Consider the following 23,369-nt stretch of genomic DNA (forward strand, 5'->3'; position numbering starts at 1 on the left):
AGATAAAAGAAAATTTTAAAGAATTTCTATTTTTTTAAAGAAGAAAATAGTAAACAATGATAATTTTCATAAAAATATTTAACCTAGGGAAAAATGAAGTATTTTTAAAAAAGAAAACACGACAAAATACAGTTGCATTAATTTTTAATTTAAAATATATAAACTGTACATATATTTATAGGTAATATGTATTTATATTTTATATACTTTTTAGGTGATGTAGTAGTTTTGTTGGTATGATAAATTAATAGTGTGTATGACGTATTTATACGCGTTGGCAATTGAGCAGCGAAATAAAAAAAAGATTTCCAAATTTTCTCTTTTTTTTTGGAAAATTATTAACAAAAAAATCTTTCATTAATAATGAAACACATACTGCTCATCAGCCGATTTATTATCTAATTCCAAAAACAATCACTTATTAATATTATCGTACCCTACTCAGTCCATTCTACAATGAACAATAAAATAAACTGTTCATTCATGTAAGTATATTTTTTTTCTGTATGATAAAAGAATTCGTAAAAGAAATATTTCTTTTTTTTTTCTTCTCTATTATATATATTTATGAGCGAACTTAAAACCTTTTGGTTTTCTGGCATTTATCACTTATTGAAAAAATAGGACATAATTTTGTAGACTTAATTTTTTTTTTTTGATTAATACGTTTTTCATTTTTTTGTATTTATAATTATTTCATATTCAGCAATAATTGAAACTGTCCTTTGATTTTAAATTACTAAAATACATCGCATTAAAGACAAATAAGACTACAATAATTTTTTTTATATGATAAGGCTCTAGTACGCCATTCACCATGAATCAAAGAATAAATACTTCAGTCTTAAAAAAATAATTTTAATTCAAAAGTCACGATAATTTAATGTCCTATAAGATAATTTTTCAAGGGGAATTTTAAGCTTGATTTTTTAAAATTTAGCTCTTCCCCTCTTTTTTTTGTATTATAAATGAAAATTAAGAAATTAAAAAAAAATACTTATAATCAATAGACAGCCATAAAATTATTAAACGAACTGTACATATATAATTTTAGTAAAAAAAACTTCTAAATATTTACAAACAGAACTAGTTATATAAAATTTCGCAGTACAATAAGCATATTATAATATAGAAACAAACTTTGTTCATGAACTAAAGTCTAGTAAATTTTTTGTTTTAAATCACACAAGAAGTATTATACATTAGTTTTCAATGCCATTAAAAAGTTTTCTGACATTAATTTATAAAAAAGTTTTAATTTTTCTTATACCTAGTTTACCAATCCACAATACTAAAATGTAATCGTTCGGAACATAAGAACAATCTACGCATACATTTTGTTTTAAACAAAAATTTTCTTTTTAGAAAAGTCGATTAATACTCATGGTGAAAAGATACACTATCGCGTCTTATCCTAATGGTCACTTGGTTCCCTTACGTATGCAATTTTCAATAGTAATTTTTTTTTTGTTTGTCATTTATATGCGACTTAAGTTTGGAGAATAATTGTAATTAAACAGTAAACTAGATATTTTTCATAAAATGTTTTTGATAAATAAAATTATTCTGCAAAAAGGAATATGGAACAGTAGTTAAGAATTGTTTGCTTGAAATATGAAAAATGTCTCGAGAGAAAGTGAGAGAAAGAGGAGCCTGTTCTTAATAAATATTTGCCTATAATTAAATTTCACATTATAGCTCCAAAATGACCCGCAGATGAAAATGATAGAATATACAATAATGTGCGCTTCTCTTGGTTCGTCTTTAATACTGCAAGATCTTTTCTTTTTTATTAGTGTGAATCTTTGATTCAAATACGTAATTGATCTTTGCTCGCTTGCCTTCTTCTTCCTTTGTGTTGATTTCAGTTTTAAGTCAGTGACGAATTCTTGACGATGAATTCGAAACGTGAAGTGAACTAAGTTATAAATAACCTAATAAAGAGGTAAATTTCAGCTACCCTGGTAGGGCATTTGATCCGGAAGAGAAGAAGAATGATTTTGACTTGGACTTTGATGATGATGATAATGTGGACTGCTACCGTCTTGTGACATTTCGTTGACTACTGGATCTTCGTATTTACCTCTTTTGAAACGTCCGTATAACGACGAATACGGTAAATTGTAGTGAATTGCGGCTTGGTTTATACTCATGTGTCCCAGCCTGGAATAAGAAATTATATTTTAATTTATTGTCCATATTATAGTCACAAATAGTAATTTTTAGTTAATTAAACTAGTAAATTTAGTGAATTAAATTAATTTAGTTAATTAAACTAGTAAATTTAGTGAATTAAATTAATTTGGGTAATTAAACTTGTAAGTTTAGTAAATTAAATTAATTTACTTAATTAAACTAGTAAATTTAGTAAATTAAAGTCTAGTAGTTAGTGAATTAAAAATTCAAAGTCTATTTTTACATTTGTAAACATTTGTAAACTATAGTTTACAAATGTTTACAAATGCAAAAATAGACTTTGAATTTTGTAAAAAACTGTTTTGAAAATTACCTAACAGCCTCAAGAGCCTCGGTCATCGCGTCCTCGCTCCACGGAGTGGGGTTACTCCTGCTGAGTTCAATTCCCTCTCGTTTGCACCGTCCGTAAAGAGTGCCGGTTGGAATTCCAAATTCTGTCGACGCTCTCTGCACTGACGTTTGACCGGATCTGATTGCCTCCAATGCCCTGTCGAGATCAGCCGGTGACCATGTTGTGGGGCTCGCATTGAAGGGTGCCGCGAGTCTGATACCTTCTCGCCTGGCAATTTTATACAAAGTACTAGAAGGTATTCCAAAAGCTTTCGATGCCTTATTTGCAGAAATTGTCCCAGTTCTTAAGGCTTCGAGGGCGTTATTCAGACTCTCGTCACTCCACGATTTTGTTGGTCCATCCTTCTTGGGAGTGTCGATTCCTAGGCGATGAGCTCTTTGCCAGAGAGTGGTCGAGGGTATGCCAAAGGTTGCTGTAAAGAGAAAGAACAAAGTGAATGAAAATCAAAATTGAGGGATTTTGAAACAAAAATGAAGTAAAAATCGGGAAAAAGAAGGTAAGAATAAGGAATTAAAAAAAAACATTAAAAGAAAGACTAAAAGATAAAATAAAAGAAAGAATTAAAGGAAGAATAAAAGAAAAAATTAAAGAAAGAATAAGAGAAAAAATTAAAGAAAGAATAAGAGAAAGACTAAAAAAAAGAATAAGAGAAAGACAAAAAGAAAGAATTAAAGGAAGAATAAGAGAAAGAATAAAAGCTAGAGAATAAAAGAAAAATAGAAAATAAGGCTTCGTACTCGATAATAATTTCAAAAAAGTGGCAAAAATTAGCTTTAAGACTGAAAAACGCAGTAAACAAGTAAACGACTCAATTTTTTCATAATTTCTAAATTAAAATACATAATAATTCTTTCAAAATTGAATCATTTTTTGTTGAAATTGTTAAATAAAATTATTCAAAACTTTAATGAATAAATTTCGAAATAAAAATTTAAATATAATTACAGTTGTACAACAATTCGAATTTTTAAAGAATTTAATATAAAAATCATTTGAAATTTAATTATTTATAAAAATTTACAAAAAAAAAATTATTATTATTAAAAATTATTTTTCTTTTTTATTTTTATTTATTTATTTAATTTCTAAAATTAAATTGTTAGGTATCAAAAATTTTTAACCAAAATTCATTTTGAAATAAATTTTTATTAGAAAGTTCTACGAGAATTCAATTATTTAAATACAAAAATAAATAATTTATTGAATAATGAAATATTTCTTAAAATTCGATTCTTATAAAGACCTTTATCAAAATTTAATAAATTGCATTGTTACAAAAATTAAAAAAAAAAATTCTTTTAAGAAATATAATTTAAAATGTATGGAAAATAATTACTATATTCTAATAAACAAAATATATTATTTACATTTTTTTAAAACAAGTGAATTTTTTCGAAGAATTTTAATAAAATTTTTAAAAATAATTGCATTTTCCGAGAAATTTATTTAAAATTGTAATAAAAATAATTGAATTCTTACAATTAATTTTAATAAAAATTTTAAGAATAATTGCATTTTTTAAGGAATTCGGCTAAAATTGATTAAAAATAATTGAATTCTTGCGAAGAATGGAATTAAAATTTTAAAAAATAATTGGATTCCTTCCAAGAATTTTATTATTTACAAAAATAATTGAATTGTTTAACCAAATTGTATAAATTTTTTTAAAAATAATTGAATTCTCAATAATATTAACATTTATAAAAATAATTGATTTCAATTAACGAATTTTATAAAAAATTTTAAAAATAATTGTATTTCAAAAAAGAATTTTATTAATTATTAAAATAATTCAATTCTTAATTCTTTAATTCTTACAATGAATTTTAATAAAAATTTTAAAAATTGATTTTTTCCAGAAATTTATTTAAAATAATTTAAATCTTGTGAAAATTTTTTTTTTTATGAAAAAATAATTAAAATATTACTAAAAATGTGGTAATTAAATTTTTGAAAATAAAATTCTTCTGTAGAATTTTATTTAAATTTTTAAAAATAATTGAAATCATGAGATGAATTTTATTATTTATAACAATAATTAAATTATTGCGAAGAAATTTATCAAAAATTTGTAAATTATAGAATTTCTTTGAAATTTTTAAATAATTGAATTCTTTTGACAAATTTTATTAAAATAGTAGATATTGAAAATCATTGAATGGAGGAAAATTTTTGAAAATAATTGAATTCCTGCAAAAGTTGTATTATTTATGGAAACAGTTAAATTTTTGCAAAGAATTTTATAAAAAAAAATTTTTTCACAATTGAATTATTTTGTGAAATTTTTCATTAAAATATTAGGTATTAAAAATAATTGAATTTCGACAAATTTTTTTGCAAATAATTGAATCATTTGAAAGAAATTTTTTAAAATCTGTTGAATTGTTTCTAAGAATTCTATTAAAATTTTTAAAGGATAATTTCTTTATTCCAACTATTTTAACGAGTTTAAATTTAAAGTTGTGCAAATTCTCAAAAAGAAAAGAAAAAAGCAACTTTTAGTGTGACAAATATAAATATAGATAAATATAAATAAATATAAATACATATGAATAAATATAAAAAATATAAATAAATAAAGATAAATAAAAGAAATAAAAAAAAAAATCTAAAAAAGGTATCCAAGTAGTAACAAACTGTAAAAAAAAGTAGTAAACAGTAAATTTTAGTAGACGAGTACGAAACCTGGAAAATATACGAAGTAGACAACAAAATATTATGAATAATCCATTTACCGGATGCCTTTGTCAGACTCATGTCATGATTCCTCAAAGCATCAAGAGCCGCATCCATATCTTCCTGCGTCCATGATTTCGATCCATGATGATGAGATCCCGATTGACCCGAATGACCTCTAGAATTATTCTCCCCAGAATCCGAATGGACGGAGTTTCCAGAAGGCATAAGACCAAGGAGTTCGGGTGTTATCATCATCATATTATCGTTGTCGCCCGCATTTTTCGAACTCACACTCGCTCTGTCTGACATATGACTGTCGATGTCTATTGTGTCCGACGAATCCATTGTGTGTAAGGTCTCGAATTTTATCTTCACACTGTCGCAATTTTGGATCTCTGCTTAAAAACAGAAAAAAATTTTTCAGTCATTATTTTTATTACTGCAAAAATTATTATTTTATTATTTAATTTCTTCAAAAAAAAAAAAACGAGCAAAAAAATCAATCAGAACTGAAAACAAAATTCAGGTCTCGCAAATTTTTCGATTATTTTTTCTACTAAACAAAGGGAAAATTGGGTCACTAATAAAAAATTGTTAACACCGCATTCACTACCTGGACTCTCAAGACCAATGAAAAGCTCCGGTAAACACTAATTTCTATTGCTTGCAGATGCTAAATGAGGCTGCGTGGGCAGAGGAACGAACAGAGTAGCGCAAATCTAATCACAAGTAGTTAAGCCCGATTAGGCCAATTATTTTGATTCCCTCCCGGACTAATGAGTTACTGACTGCTCTCTTTTTTCCTCTATTGTTTGCTCAGTTCCGAACAATTTTTTCCGATAAAAAAAAACAAAATAATAATAACAAAAAATTTAAAAATTGACAAAATATCTACCTGCTGATTGATGGTCTGAATCCCTGAGATGTGTGATTGTTGTACCGACGAGGGTTGCACTAGGTGGTGTTGGCTGTGTCTCCGGAGGTAAATCCACTTCACCAGGATCTGGATGATGTCCGTAATGACCTAAACCTGTGTGACAGAACATGTCACCTTTTATTAAAAGTGTAAACATTCGGCTCATATCTAATATTAATTTTTATTTCGCCCCACATCTGGAACTTGTTTGCCAAATATTTTCTCAATAATAAATAAAAATAAATCTTCACCATAATCAATCTAACAATCTATAATTATAAATATTTATAAAAAATGAGTATTTATGACAAATTAATATTTATAACTTCTATAAATATTTGTAACAAATGAATATTTATAACTTCTATAAATATTTGTAACAAATGAATATTTATAACTTCTATAAATATTTGTAACAAATGAATATTTATAACTTCTATAAATATTTGTAACAAATGAATATTTATAACTTCTATAAATGTTTGTAACAAAAGAATATTTATAACTTCTATAAATATTTGTAACAAATAAATATTTAGAACAAATATTTATAATTAAAATAAATATTAATTTATCTTTTTAAAAAGAAAACAAAAAAACAAATTTTTTGAATAAAAAATTACCCTGAAATGTTTCCAAAGAATTTGATGACAATGAATTTTCAACATTTGTAAAATATGTATTTGTACTCGTTGATTCATATTTAATATTTTGCTTGTTGTTAACACGGGGTTCATATTTGAAATCTAATTTTGTTAATTCACGATAATTTTCAAATTCCTCGAGTTCTTCTTTTAATTGAATATTATCATTTTTCACGAGTGTGGGATAACTTTCTAAAGAACTGGATGATAGAGAATTATCGATTTGCGATTCATGAAAGTCATTGTCCACATATTTAAATTCTTGCTCAACATCTGATCGTGGTTCATATTTGAAATCTAATTTTGTCAATTCCCGATAATTATCAAATTCCTCAAGTTCTTCTTTCATTATTTTTTCACGCTTTACCAATGTGAATGGCCTATTAATATTTGTCATACCGAAAAATGAATTTGTCTCTTGAAGTTGAAGTGTTATATGATCATAGTCTTCGTTGAAGAGAAATGAATTATTTTCAAATGAATTATCTAATGAACAAAATTTTCTCTTTCCACTTCGACTACGTTGAATTTTTGAATCTTCCTTCAATGCAGTTTCCGATGTTAATAAATCCTTATAGGTGTTAATCATTGTCGTTCATTGATTTTATTTACATTCTTATAAAAATTAATTTTTAAAAAAATTTATTTTTTATTTATTTTATTTTATATAGATTTTTTTTAGTTTTTAAAATTGATTGGATACACTCCTTTATTGTCGGCACGAAACAAATACTTCATAACCTTACTTTTTATGGAAAATTTCTCCCTTTTTACTTGAAAATGGTATAAAATTGCATTTTATAAAAATTTCGTTTTGTTCTTTTATTTCGCGCAACACAAATTGAACACGTTTAATATTCTTTTCCTGTCTTTAGGCTTCGGATTGAAAACAAAATTCATGGAGGCTGCTCGCGTACTCCATTTGCATTTTTCGGCATTTATTTGTCTTCAAGGTTGTTCGTTACAATTGTTAAGTTCACCATTAAACGGACGCGTATTTCTTTTTTCTTCAACAATTAACTAATTTCCACTTGTTGTACTCATTTTTTGTTAGAATAATAATCATGTTGTTGATGCCCGCGTCAAGCGAAGCAAACGGAGGAAAACTAACCTAAAGTTACGCTCTCCTCGAGCAAAAAAAACCAACCTAACGCGAAACGAGATGCGCGGATCAGTGTTGCCAATTTTCTAAAGTTTCGGATTATAAATTTAAAAATTGCAGAAAATTCAATTTTTACTTTTTTTAAACGAAAAAAAAAACATTTCCAATGGGAAATTTTTTCTAAACCTTTATATATTTAAGAACTTTTAGTAATTTTTTACATTTTTTGCGAATATTTAAATTAATGGGAAAAAGAGTTTAAAATTTGCATTTTGCAATAAATAATAATTCTAACAACAGGGTTGCCACAAAAAATTAAATTTTGTTCTTCCCTGACTTTTCCCTGAATTCCTTTAATTGAAAAATTATTCGAAAACATCAATAACTTCATTTTTGAATAAATATTTAATTATTATTTTTCCATATAGGAATTAAAATTCTTCAAAAGATTCAAATTCAAACCTTTTTAAAATTAAAAACTTATAAAAATATTTTATTGTAAAACATGAAGAAATCGATAACTCCGAGTCTTCGACTCGGAGTTATCAATTTCTTTATATTTTATAATAATTAAAAATGACTGTTTTTTCTATTTTAAAAAAAAATTTATTTCTACAATTGTTAGAGTTAAAAGTGTGAAAAATTCAAATTTTCAAAGATTTTAATTTGAAACCTTTTGAAAATTCAATTATTTCTATAAAAATTCACGCTGCATTATTTTTAATATTCAATTATTATCTAAAACTTTAACTGAAATTCAATTTTAAATCAATTTTTATTACAAAATTCTAAAATAAAATGAAAATTCAATTATTTAAATACAAAAATAAATAATTTATTGAATAATTGAATATTTCTTAAAATTCAATTCTTATAAAGACCTTTATTAATATTTATGAAAATAATTGCATTGTTACAAAGAATTTCAATACAATTTTTGAAAATTATTAAATTCCTTCAAGAAATATAATTGAAAATGTATTGAAAATAATTATTAAACTCTAATAAACAAACTAAATTAACATTTTTTTAAATAATTGAAATCTTTTGAAGAATTTTTAATAAAATTTTTTTAAAATATTTGCATTTTTCGGAGACTTTATTTCAAATTTTACTTATTAAAAATAATTCATTTCTAGAAATAAATTTTAATAACAATTATAAGAATAATTGCATTTTTCGAGGAATTCATTTAGAATTGCAGTAAAAATAATTGAAATCATGCGATGAGTTTTGTTATTTATTAAAATAATTAAATTTTTGTAATGAATTTTAATAAAAATATTAAAAATTGCAGCTTTTGAGGAATTCTTTTAAAATTGTATTAAAAAAATTGAAATATGATGAGTTTAATTATTTATGAAAATAATTGCATTCTTGCAAGAAATTTTATTAAAATTTTTAAGAATAAATAAATTCCTAAGAATTTTACTGTTTATAAAAAAAATTGAATTCATGAGAAAATTGCAATTAAAATTTTTTATAATAATTGAATTGCTCAAAAGAATTTTATTATTTATAAAAATAATTCAATTTTTACCGCACGAATTTTAATAAAATTTTTACGAATAATTGCATTTTTTGAGTAATTTATTTAAAATTGCTTTAAAAATAATTAAATTCCTTCGTCGAATTTTATTATTTATGAAAATAATTGAATTTTTTCGTAGAATTTTATTTCAATTTTAAAGAATAATTGCATTTTTCGAAGAAGTAATTTAATTTTTTATTCTAAGTAATTGAAACAGAGTGTTATTATTATAAAATTATAATAATTGCAAGAAGTGAATTATTTTCATAAATAATAAATCGATTATTTGGTAATTCATTTTTACATAAATTTTTTTCAAAAAATACTACGTGAATTTAATTATTTAAATACAAAAATAAATAATTTATTGAATAATTATTGAATGTTTTACAAAATGGAATTCTTATAAAAAATTTTATCAACAAATTTACAAATAATTGAATTCTTTCGACGAATTTCAATAAAGTTTTTAAGAAAATAATTCCATTTTTTGAGAAATTCGATTAAAATTGCATTAAAAATAATTGAAATTTTGCAATGAGTTTTATTATTTATGAAAATAATTGAATTTCTGTATAAAAACTTATTATTTATAACGATAATTAAAGTAAAGCGAAGAAATTTATCCAAAAATTTGTAAATAATAAAATTTCTTTGAAATTTTTTAAATAATTGAATTCTTTTGACAAATTTTATTAAAATAGTAGATATTGAAAATCATTAAATTGAGGAAAATTTTCTAAAAAAATTTCCTTGATTTTCCTGACCAATTCCACTTTCTCTGACTTTTCCTTGAATTTCATAACCTGGTGTCAACCCTGTACAATTATTTTTTTTCAATAATCACCATATTTTTTTTCTAGGAATTTTTCTATTTTATTTATTTTTTATTTTTTTAGCTTTTATATTTGTCAATAAAAAAAAACTTGTACTTACCTTAGTTATATACATTTTCTCTTGTTATTAAATACTAAGTGTGTTTTATTTTTCTTATATTAATTTTTTACAATAAATTATTATAAAATTACGCAAAAAAAAAATAAAGAAAATTTAAGGGTTTTGTTAATATCATTAAAACTGGAAAATATAAATTAATAATTAAGAACCGAAATAATTTGTTAATTGCTGACATTGAAAATCTGTCGTTTAAAGCCCAGAGCAGAATAAAAACGGAAACGGGTCGCATAAATAACACAGAAGATATTTTTGTCTTTTTCTATTACATATTTTTATTCTGCTTTGGGCTTTAATCTTAATAGTGAATGGCTCACACTTTTCAGAACTTTGATAAAACAAAAAAAAAAACGAAATAAGTTGAATTGAAAATAAAAAAGACAATATTTTCGGTTGCTGAGTATATAAGAAAGTGATTTTTAAGGGAAAGTGTATATCGAAATATAAGACTTGTTTTGATTTTGACATAGTAAAAAAAAAGTATGAAAATAAAAAAAAAGTATGAATTATGAAAAAGAAGTTTCCAGTTGTGGGGCGCAAATAACCTGGATGATCGACTTACCGTTGTTGTTGTTTGTAGTACTGTTACCGTTGTTATTGTCGCGTTGGCAGGATTCCAGGACTACTGCTGATGCAACCTCCGCACACTCCTCATCTTCGGTCTGCCAACAGTCCCTGTGATTCTGCGGGAACATCCGGTCCAAATTTAGCTTTCGAGTCTAAAGTGAGGAGCCGTTTTGCCACCGTTATATGTCGGTGTAACGACTGAATTCTGTCTACTTTTCCCTTCTCTATAGCTATCGTTACTTTTCTAACACCCAATTTCTTTTTATCCCTCTCTCTCTCTTTCTCTCTTTTTTTTAAATATTTTTTTTTCCCTCTTATTTTACATCTCTCATGATATTTTTATTTATTTATATCGAAAAAAATCTACTCTCTAAATCTGAATTAATCACTTTTGATTATAATTAGAGCCAAAATTTTGTTTATTAAATTATATTTAATAAACGAACGAATTTTCACTCTTTTGAATTTTTGAATTTATCTCATTTTTAATTAGGTTCAAAATTTATTTTTCCAAACTTTAAACAGAAAATATAAAAATTTTTTCAATATTTTCTTATTAAAATAATACTTTTTAAACAGAAATTTTTAATTTTAATTATAATTTCCAATTCAATCATTTGAAACTTCAACTTTTCTGGTTATTTATTTATAGGGGAATGTAGTCAAGGTTGGCCTACTGTCTAGGTAGGCCACTCGCGTTTTTTTGTCAAGTTCACTAGCGCCACCTACGCGCATTTTTGTCGAAGCTTGTCTTAGTGAAACCTAACTTTTTGTTCAATTACATTTTCGGAAAATCGAAAATTGTGTTTTCTGTGACGTCGGTACAAAAAAAGCTCAAAAAAAGTTTTGTGCATAATGTGAAAAACCATTAATAAAAGATAAAAAACAAATTGAATCGTCAAGGCAAGTATGCAGAAAATTTGTGGGACTCATGGTTGAAAGGAAAACAAAGTAAAAAATCGAATCCCGAAACGTATTTCTTTTTGTTTACAACAATTCGGTAATGTTACTTACTGTCAAGGTCGGCCACTATGTGTTTAAAATGCACAAAGTTGAGGACGAGCTACTTCATTTGCAAAAACTGCAATTCTGTATAACTCATAATATAATTGATCATCTTATTAATATTTTTATTTAATTTTATTAATATTTTAGTGCAAAACTTTTTTTTATTTATATTTATTTTTTTATATTGTTTATTGTTATTATTTTGTTATTTCATTAAGTTACAAACTGTAAACAATAAAGAATCAATTTTCCGTAACTCCAAACATGTTATTTTATTTTTTAACGATTAATGCCCTTTGAATTTTAAACATGGCCGACCTTGACTGTAATGGCCAACCTGGACTACAAATTTTTTTTTTTTAAAATCTTTATAACTTTTTCATTTTTAAACCTGTCAATTTACTTTGTACAGAAAAAATGTTCCTATTAAACAGGACTTTCCAACCATATACTTCAATTGTCCAAATTCATTTTTAAAAAAAAGTTATAAACAAAAGTCAAAAAGGTGGCCGACCTAGACTATGTTCCCCTATTTATTAATATTTTAGGAACAATTTTAAAAAATTTGATAAATTATTATTTTAAACATAATTTGAAACTAGACATTTGTGAATTGTAAATTTTTGTAAAATTTTTATACTTTTTTATTCATAAAAATCATATATTAAGACAAAAATTTTTTTACTTAATAATTTAAATAAATAATTTATTATTTTAATAAAAATGACAAATAACGTTTTTTTGACAAGTAGTTCAATTATTAAATTCTCACGAAAAATTTAATTAGAATTGCATTCAAAATATAGTATTGAATTTATTTTATTTTCAATTCGATTCAAAATTCATTTCATTTGAATTTCAATTTTTCCAAACATTAAACAAATTTTTATTCTTCATTATAATTTCCAATTCAATTGTTTGCAGCTTCAATTTTTTTTTGTCATTCATTTATATTTATATTTTAGGAACAATTTCAAAAAATTTAATCTAATTTTTATTTTTCATTATAATTTACAATTCAATCGTTTCAAACTTCAATTTTTTTTGTTATTCATTTATATTTATATTTTAGGAACAATTTCAAAAAATTTAATCTAATTTTTATTTTTCATTATAATTTACAATTCAATCGTTTCAAACTTCAATTTTTTTTTGTTATACATTTATATTTATATTTTAGGAACAATTTCAAAAAATTTAATCTAATTTTTATTTTTCATTATAATTTACAATTTATTCAATCGTTTGAAACTTCAATTTTTTTTTGTTATACATTTATATTTATATTTTAGGAACAATTTTAAAAAATTTAATCATATTGAGAAAAAAAATTTGTTTACTTAGTAATTTAAATAAATAATTTATTAATTTAATAAAAATGAGAGACGGAATTTTTTTTTTAAATTAGAATTATTTTATTATACAATTTTTCCCAAGTATTTTAATTATCAAATTCTTAGGAAGAATTTAATTATAGAATTGCATTCAAAATATAATGAAATTCTTCCACAGAAATTCTATTAAAATTTTTGAAGAGTTTTGTTATTTATGAAAATAGTTTAATTTTTGCGAAGAATTTCATTAAAATTTTTGAAAATAATTGAATTTGCTAAAAATAATTGCATTATGAAGATAATTGAATTCTTGCCAAGTGTGTTATTAAATTTTTCTTTTCTAAATAATTGAATTCCTACGAAGAATTTTTTTATTTATGCGAAAGTAATTGAACTTTTGTCGAGAATTTTATATTTCGAAAATATAATTGAATTGTTTTTAAGAATTTGATAATAAAACTCCTGAATTATAGTTGTTTTCAATCTTTTGAATTTTGTAATTTATCTTATTTTTAATTAGGTTAAATTAAATCAAAATTAATTTTTCCAAAGTTTAAACAAAATAAATTTTTTATTTTTATTATAATTTCCAATTCAATCATTTAAAACTTTAATTTGTGTTGTTTTATTTATATTTATATTTTAAGAACAATTTACAAAAATTTGATAAATTATTTTTTTAAACATAATTATAAAACTATTTTTTTGTGAATTGTGAATTTTTGTAAAATTTTTATACCTATTACTATTCGTAAAAATTATATTAAGAAAAAAATTTCTTTAATTTAATTTATTATTTAAATAAATAATTTACTACTTTAATAAAAATGAAAAATGGAATTTTTTTTAAAAATTAGAATTATTTTATTACAATTTTTGCCAAGTATTTTAATTATTAAAATCTCACGAAGAATTTAATTAAAATTGCATTCAAAGAAATTCTATTGAAATTTTTTAATATTAACAAAATTTAACTAAAATTTTAACTGAAATTCAATTTTTCTGTTGAAAATTTTAAGAGAATTCAATTATTTACATACAAAAATAAATAATTTATTGAATAATAATTAACATTAATGAATAATAATAAAAGTTTTGCTATTTATGAAAATAGTTGAATTTTTGCGAAGAATTTCATTAAAATTTTTGAAAATAATTGAATTGCTAAAAATAAATGCATTATGAAGATATAATGCATTTATACTCTTGCCAAGTATGTTATTAAATTTTTTTTTCATATAATTGAATTCCTGAGAAGAATTTTGTTATTTATGCAAAAATAATTAAATTTTTTCCGAGAATTTTATTTTGAAAAGAATTATTATATATTTTTTTTAAATTATTATAATTACATTATTATATTATATTAAAAATTAAATTATATTATTTTGGAAAGAAGTTTTTGAAGAATTTTATTTAAACTACTGAAATAGTTGTTTTCTAATAATATTTCAGATTTAGAGAGTACCTATAATAATATATTTTTTTTATTGAAGTTTTATTTTAAGGTTATGTTTATTATTTATTGCCATAAAAAATTCTTACGATTTTACCTATTAATTTAAGAAAGAAAAAATGTCTATTAAAGTACTCTGACATTTTTTTTTCGAATATTGCAACTTTTTATGGAAAAATAAATTCACAGTTTCAGATAAATACGAGTGAAAACTCCGTCCATGCCGCTTGGAGTGCATAGTATAGTATTCGTAAGTAGTAGTGGCCGTCACGTGAGACATTGCGCATGTCTCGCTTGTGACTGCCACTACTACTTGTCCGTTCCAGCGCGGGGTTTGTCACTTATTGTAGAAACGATACTTATTTCCTTCTCACAATTTTTATGGCTTAATTCTTTTAGCTGTGTTTATAGTTTATACAAATTTTCAAAATTTTATAAAATTCTAAAAAGACAATGCTTTCTAATACAAAATACTTTATGAAAAATATTATTAAAATCCAAATTAATCTTTCCGTATTTAAAGTATGATTGTAATAAAAAATTGAACATTTATTTACAAATTTATTTAATTGGAAAATTATTCGAAAACACCAAAAACTTCATTTTTGAATAAATATTCAATCGCATCATTATTATTCCATAGGAATTAAAATTCTTCAAAACATTCCAATTCGAACCTTTTTGAATTTGAATTAAAATTTATTTTTATTGGAATTTAAATTAAAAAAATTAAAATTCAACAACTTTTAAGGATATTATTTATTATGAAACATGAAGAAATAGTTAACTCCGAGTCTTCGACTCGGAGTGAACAATTTCTTCATGTTTTATAATAATTACAAAGATGAACTAAAATTTTAACTGAAATTCAATTTTAAATTAATATTTTTATTAGAAAATTCTACGAGAATTCAATTATTAACATACAAAAATGCATAATTTACATTGAATAATTGAATAATTCTTAAAATTCAATTCTTAATTGAAAAATAAAATTTTTGAAAAAAATTTAATTCTTTTAAGAAATATATAATTGATAATGTATTGAAAATATAATTAATAAATTCTAATAAACAAATAATATTAAAATTTTATAAAATAATTGAATTCTCTCAAAGAATTAAAATCAAATTTTAAAGAATAACTGCATTTTTCGATGAATTCATCAAAATTTTTGTATTAAAAATCTACGAGAATTTAATTATTTTAAATTTTAAATACAAAAATAAATAATTTATTGAATAATTGAATGTTACTTAAAACTGAATTCTCATAAAGAAGTTTGTCAATAAATTTTAAAACAATTGAATTCTTTTAATGAAGTTTAATAAAATTTTTCATATTTACATTTTTCGAGGAATTCGATTAAAATTGTATTTAAAATTGAAATTCAGCGATAAGTTTTATTATTTATGAAAATAATTGAATTTATACAAAGAATTTTATTAATTATGAAATAATAATTGAACTATTGCGAAGAAGTTTATAAAAAAATTTGTAAATAATTGAATTTCTGTGAAATTTTCACTATTTATAAAAAGAATCGAATAATTATTGTAAAAAAATTTATTATTTATTAAAGTTATTGAATTATTGCATAGAAATTTATAAAAAATTAAATTTCTGTGAAATTTTTACTATTTATGAAAATAATTGAATTATTGGGAAAGAAGTTTATAAAAAAATTTTTAAATAATTGAATTTCTGGGAAATTTTTACTATTTATGAAAATTATTTAATTATCGCGAAAGAAGTTTATAAAAAAATTTGTAAATAATTGAATTTCTGTGAAATTTTTACTATTTATGAAAAGAATCGAATAATTGTAAAAAATTTTATTATTTATTAAAGTCATTGAATTATTGCAAAAAAATTTGTAAAAAATTGAATTTCTGTGAAATTTTTACTATATTTATTAAAATAATTAAATATTTGCGAAGAAAACTTTTTTGAAATAATTTAATTCTTTTGGAAAATTTCATTATATTAGAAGTTATTAAATATCGCATAGAAATGAGGAGAATTTTTTTTAAATAATTGAAATTTTGCCAAGACTTTAATTAAAACTTTGTAAATAATTGAATTTCGGGAAAGTATTTTATTATTTCTAAATAAGGTAATTGAAATTTTGACGAAAATTTTTGTAAATTTTTCAATATAATTGAATTTTTTAGAAGAATTTTATTACTCTTGAAAATAATTGAATTTCTGCAATAATATTTGTAAATTCTCCAAACTTCAATTTTTTTTTTAGTGTTTTAGACAAAAATTCTTCTCGAAATCCATTATTTTTAAAAATTAATTAAATATGTATTAAAAAGTTTAAGTTTAATTTCAGAAGAATTTGAATTCTTAAAATGTTTCAAAAATCGAAGTTCTTTAAAATATTTAATTAAGTATTAAAAAATTTATATTTATATATAAATTTGATATTAATTTTATATTATTTCAAATTGAAACCTTTTGAAGTCCATCTTTTTGTGAAAATTGTAATTAAATTTTATTAATAAATTAGTAGAAATTACTATTTATTAGTAAAATTTATTAATTCAAAAGCAGAAAGTGATTCACTAAATATTGAAATTTAGTAAACATTTTTATTAATTCAAGTTCAGAGGGAAAAAAATATATATATATAGAGAGAGAGAGAGATGTAAAATTTATAAAAAGTTCAAGTCTCGGTTTAAATTATTTAGTATAGAGAATCTTTATTATTAAAATTTTTCTTATGCGTTTAAAAATTCGGTTTCTATTTAAAATGCGAAAGGCGATAAAAAGGAAAACTTCTAATCTTTTGGGATTATAATAATAAAGATGGAATTGAATAAAAAAATGTAAAAGCTAAGCCTCTCTCGCAATTATTGCAGTATTGCTGGGTCGCTATTCACAGAGATATCAAGTAGATGGTAGATGCCAAAGCTAAAGCCAAAGCCAAAGTCAAACCTCTTTGTCGCGCTCAAAATCTCCTTCTGCGTCCTCCTCCTTGTACAAGTCTTGATGCCTGGAATCCGAGTTGCGAGTCTCGAAAGTGGTTCTTGGCCTCTTGTACCTCGGATGATGCCTCTTTAGCTTTGTATAGTTTAGTCTGGTGGTGCTGGATTCTCGCGGTGGCGAGCTGAGGCTAACCGAAGGCGGTCCCTCTCTGCTCTCTGGGACCTCACAGAGGCCCTTGATTTTCAGCTGATCAGCCGTCTTCAGTAAGGACTGAAACAAGCAAAAAAACATCCACTTTATATTCACTACTATATTTCGATTGGCTTTTTAATTATATTGAGTAGATTATTTTCATATTATTATTTAATATTTCCATTCGAGTTTTATTTCATTCATTTTTGCTTCAACTTTTGTTTTATTCAATTTCAAGAAAATTCATTAAAAAAAAATTCAATTCTTTTAAGTAGAATTTTAACAAATTTCAATTATTTTACCAATTTTCAATTACTTTTCAGAAATTTACATATTTATTTAAAATTTCAATTATCTTTAAATTTTAAGAAAATTCAATTCTTTTTAGTAGAATTTTAAGAAAATTTCAATTATTTTACTATAATTTTAAATTAATTGTTTACAAATATATTTATTTAAATTTTCAATTATCTTTAAACTTGCTAGAAAATTTAATTTTTTTTAGTTGAATTTTAAGAAATTTCAATTATTTTTTTACTAATTTTGTAATTACTTCATGTTTACAAATATATTTTTTTTTTAAATTCAATTATTTTTAAACTTCAAGAAAATTTAATTTTCTTTTCTAGAATTTTCAATTATATTTTACCAATTTTCAATTACTTTTTAGAAATCTATTTATTTAAAAATTTAACTATTATTTTTAAATTTCAAGAAAATGCAATTGTTCTTTACAGAATTTGAAGAAATTTCAATTATTTCCAAAAATTTTCTTCAATTCAATGATTTTAAATATTATCTTCTATTTTCATAAAAATTTCCAAAAAATTGAATTATTTAAAAAAGATTTTATTTAAATTTTACGCAAACATTTACTTATTTTTATAAATAATATACAAATTTTTTTAAAAATTCAATTATTTACAAATTTTTGTATCAATTTTTTTCGCAATAATTCAATTATGTTCATAAATAATAAGCCTCATTGCCGAATTTTAATTATTTTTAATTTAATTTTAAACGAATTTCTCGAAAAGTGTTAATATTCTTAAAAATTTTATTAAAATTCGTCGAAAGAATTTAATAATTTAAAAAATTTTATAAATATTTTTTTTTAAAAAATCAATTACTTTTAAATTTTAAGAAAATTCTTAAAAAAATTCAATTTTCTTTAGTAGAATTCTTAACTATTTCACCAATTTTTAATTACTTTTTACAAATATATATATATATATATATATATATATTTATTTCAAAATTGAAATATATTTATATTTTAATAAAATTCATAAAAAAATTTAATTCTATTTAGCAGAATTTTAAGAAATTTAAATTATTTTACAAATTTTTAATTACTTTTCAGGAACATATTTATTTAAAAATTCAATTATGTTTATATATGTCAATAAAATTCTTAAAAAATTCAATTCTCTTTTGTCGAATTTCAGGAAATTTAAGATTATTAGATTTAAAAATTTTTTAATTGTTTATAAGAAATATTTTTCTATAAAAATTTTAATTAACATTAAATTTAAAAAATTACACGTTAAATTATTTTTAATGGAATTTTACAAAATTTCAATTATTTTACAAATTTTCATTAATAAGTAATTGAAAACAATTATTTTTAAGGTAACTTTTTATGAGAAATTCTGGGCCATAAAATAAAATCAGAAAATATTTTGACAATTTTTGAATTTTTATTTATCGTAAAAATTTATTGATTTTGAAGCCTATGCGTAATTTTGACGAAAATATGTTACTTTGAATCGACAAAGAAATTGTCAAACAAAAAAATTCTTTTTTCTAATTTTTGAAGCCTTTTTTGTACAAAAAAATCTTTTTTTTTCTAAAAAATCTATAAAAAAAAATAAAAAAGATTCTAAAAAATTCAATATTGTTACTCAATATTTTTATTTGAAAATTCATTTATTTATTTTTCTCTAACTAATTTTAGATCATAATTTTTATAAATCCTATAAAAAATAAAAAAATATGATGGAATTATAGTCTGAAATTATTTATAGAAAAATAAACAAATGAATTTTTTTTTGTGGATTCAAAAACATAGGTACCAATTCTTTTTAAGTAAAATAAAAATTCAAAAAGAGTCAAAATATTTGCTATAGACGATTTTATATTATGACCATTGAATTCCTCTCAAAAAATTGTTTAAAAAAAAATTTTTTTTTGGGAATATTTAAATTATTTTCTCTCCTTATTTATTTTTCCTATTTTCCTCTCTTTAAATAAAAATTTACGTACACATAGTTATTTTAAAAAAAGAGAGAAAAATTTGGAAAAATTCTCAAAAGTGACAAAGTCAAGTGTCTTTAATCGTGAGATAGTCATTATCACTTATATATAGTTGCGGTATTAAAAATCGGAAAATTATATAGCAAACAGTTGGTTTTTAAAAAATCTACTACAAAATAATTTTTTCTAACTTTAATATCCTCTCTCTTCGTTTCATCAAAAGGGTATTTCCACAATTGTGGCATGTAATATTTCCTTTTTTTCCCTGACCAAAATGCACTGATGAAACACAGACGTCTTGAAAAAGTCAAGTACCAAGAGAGGTAGAGAATTCTCTTCAATTCAAAGTATATAAAAGTTCTTTGAACCTCAATGACTATCAACGTTATTTCTCTTCTGTTTTGGTTATTATAAAAATATCTTCGGGAGATACAGTTGCGCCTCTATATAAACTGAGATGCGAGGCAAAAGAGGGAAAAATATAGGTAAGTATGTAAAGGTGAAGAAGAAAGGGGGGTAAAAAAAAAAAAAAAATAGAAAAAAGTGAAGAAAGAGAGAGAAAGAGAGAGAGAGAGAGAAATATTGGAAACGTGGTGCCAACCAACCAACCAGGCAGGCAGGCAGTCGGCCACCCCTCGCCAAAGTCGGGTGCTCTGTTCTTTAATCAACCCAAGGGTGGCGCGATTAGGCGGGGTTGTGAGGAGGGGGGGCGACTGGTCTGGTGTCGGGAGTGGTGGCGGAGGCAAAAACGCCCGCAGGAAGAATAGGGGAAGCTTCCGACGCGGCTGTCGCGGCCCCAGGGCCGTATCGACCATCCCCCAAACTACCTACACGATTTTCCATCAGTCCTCTCCACTTTCGCATGTTCGCGAATATTTCTCCCAGTTGGAGGCAGTTGGAGGATTTGCTAAGTCCGGAAACGATTCATCGACATTTCGGGCAGTGAGCACTCGCTATACTGCGAGTGTATTCTATATAACGACACGACACTCACAATATGAGCGTGTATATTCCTCCTTTTAGTTTTTTTTTTTTTTTTTTTTCTCTTTTTCATCCCTTTTCCCCAGCAACGATTTAATGCTTCATTTCGAATAGGAAAAAAAGAATTCAAAATAAAATTATATATACTTATTCTTTAACATTTTAAACACTTGAACTGCATTAATTATTTATTCATATCGAAATAATCAATAAGTTTCATTAAATTAAAAATATTGATTATTCAATTTTTAATTTTTATTCACGTCCAAATTTTATGTCGTTGCAAAGGCGATAAGGTTTGGAAAGTTTTCAAAAAAAAGGAAAAATATGATATTTATTTCATTTTAGCTCCAAATTCATGTTAATTCTGCTCCGAGCAAAAAAAATTCTTTTTTAAGAATTTTATTGAATTGAATTTTTAAATAAATAAATTTCTAAAAAGTACCTTTTTGAAATTCAATAAATTTTAAGAATACAAATGTAAAACATGAAGATATCAATCACTCCGAGTCTGTCAACTCCAAGTGATCAATCTCTTCATGTTTTAAAATATATTTAAAGATGATCTAAAATTTCACGTTAATTTAATTAATTTAATAATATTTCAAAAAAAGAATTAAAAATTGGTAAAATAATTGAAATTTCTTAAAATTTCACTAAAAAAATTGAATTTTTTTTATTAATTTTCTTGTATTTTTAAGATAATTGAATTACTAAATAAATATATTTCCAAAAAAGAATTAAAAATTGGTAAAATAATTGAAATTTGTTAAAATTCTATAATAAAAAAAATTGAATTTTGAATTAATTTTTTTTGGAAATTAAAAATAATTGAAATTTTAAATAAATATATTTCTAAAAAGTTCTTGATAATTTGTAAACTGGCTGAAATTTCTTAAAACTTTCCTAAAAATAATTGAATTTTTAAATAAATATATTTCTAAAAAGTAATTGAAAATTGGTAAAATAATTGAAATTTCTAAAAAATTCTACTAAAAGGAATTTTTTATGAATTTTCTTGAAATGTAAAGATAATTGAAACTAAAAATAACTATATTTCTAAAAAGTAATTGAAAGTTGGTAAAATAATTGAAATTTCTTAAAATTTTACTAAAAAAATTGAATTTTTTTTTGAATTTTCTTGTATTTTTAAGATAATTGAATTACTAAATAAATATATTTCCAAAAAAGAATTAAAAATTGGTAAAATAATTGAAATTTCTTAAAATTTTATAATAAAAAAAAATTGAATTTTGAATTAATTTTTTTTTGGAAATTAAAAATAATTGAAATTTTAAATAAATATATTTTTTAAAAAGTAATTGAAATCGGTAAAATAATTGAAATTCCTTAAAATTCTACTAAAAATAATTGAATTTTTAATAAATATATTTCTAAAAAGTACTTGAAAGTCGGTAAAATAATTGAAATTTCTAAAAATTCTACTAAAAAGAATTCTTTATGAGTTTTCTTGAAATGTAAAGATAATTGAAATTAAAAATAAATATATTTCTAAAAAGTAATTGAAAATCGGTAAAATAATTGTTTATTAAAATTTTACTAAAAAAAATTGAATTTTCTTGAAACTTTAAAATAATTGAATATTTAAATATAAATATATTTCTAAACAGTAATTGAAAATTAGTAAAATAATTGAAATTTTTGAAAACTCAGCAACAAAAAATTGAATTTTTTATGGATTTTCCTGAAATTTAAAGATAGTTAGATTTTTAAAGAAATATATTTATAAACCAGTATTTGAAAATTTGTAAAATAATTATAATTTTTAAAATTCTGCTATGGAAAGAATTGAATTGAATTTTTTTTATAGTGAAATAGAAATATATTTCTAAAAAGTAATTGAAAATTTGTAAAATAATAAAAATTTCTTAAAATTATACAAAAAAGATTTGTATTTTCTTGAAAATTAAAAATAATTGCATTTTTAAATAAACATATTTCTAAAAAGTAATTGAAAATCAGTCAATAATTAAAATTTCTTAAAATTCTACTAAAAAATATGAATTTCTTATGAATTTTCTTGAATTTTTGAGATAATTGAATTTCTAAATAAATATATATTCCTAAAAAGTAGTTGAAAATTGGTAAAATAATTGAAATTTCTTTAAATTCTACTTAAAAAATTTTTAATGAATTTTCTTAAAATGTAAAAATAATTGAAGTTTTAAATTAATAAATTTCAAAAAACTAATTAAAAATTGGTAAAATAATTACAAATTCTACTAAACAAAATTGAATTTTTTATG

The 23,369-nt window shown here is 22.4% G+C and overlaps 1 protein-coding gene across 6 annotated transcripts in view; it reads right to left on the minus strand.

The window, feature by feature from the left end:
• Positions 1-127: 127 nt before the first annotated feature.
• The window catches only part of LOC122500564 (protein bric-a-brac 1), a 111,033-nt gene continuing 87,791 nt past the window's right edge, over positions 128-23,369 (minus strand). For 3 of the 6 annotated variants that reach the window (XM_043609554.1, XM_043609555.1, XM_043609551.1), the window contains exons 4-9: positions 17,683-17,943; positions 10,937-11,057; positions 6,123-6,278; positions 5,284-5,625; positions 2,510-2,960; positions 128-2,163 (exon numbers count right to left, since the gene is read on the minus strand). In XM_043609554.1, the coding sequence (XP_043465489.1) occupies positions 1,953-2,163; positions 2,510-2,960; positions 5,284-5,625; positions 6,123-6,278; positions 10,937-11,057; positions 17,683-17,943 (1,542 nt within the window). In that variant the 3' untranslated portion in view covers positions 128-1,952. Of the gene's footprint in view, positions 2,164-2,509; positions 2,961-5,283; positions 5,626-6,122; positions 6,279-6,766; positions 7,918-10,936; positions 11,058-17,682; positions 17,944-23,369 lie in introns of those variants that run through there. The other 3 variants (XM_043609552.1, XM_043609553.1, XM_043609556.1) reach the window with 3 other exon arrangements.

Source organism: Leptopilina heterotoma, unplaced genomic scaffold (genome assembly GCF_015476425.1).
Source record: "Leptopilina heterotoma isolate Lh14 unplaced genomic scaffold, ASM1547642v1 Lhet_19, whole genome shotgun sequence".
NCBI classification, from domain to species: Eukaryota; Metazoa; Arthropoda; class Insecta; order Hymenoptera; family Figitidae; genus Leptopilina; species Leptopilina heterotoma.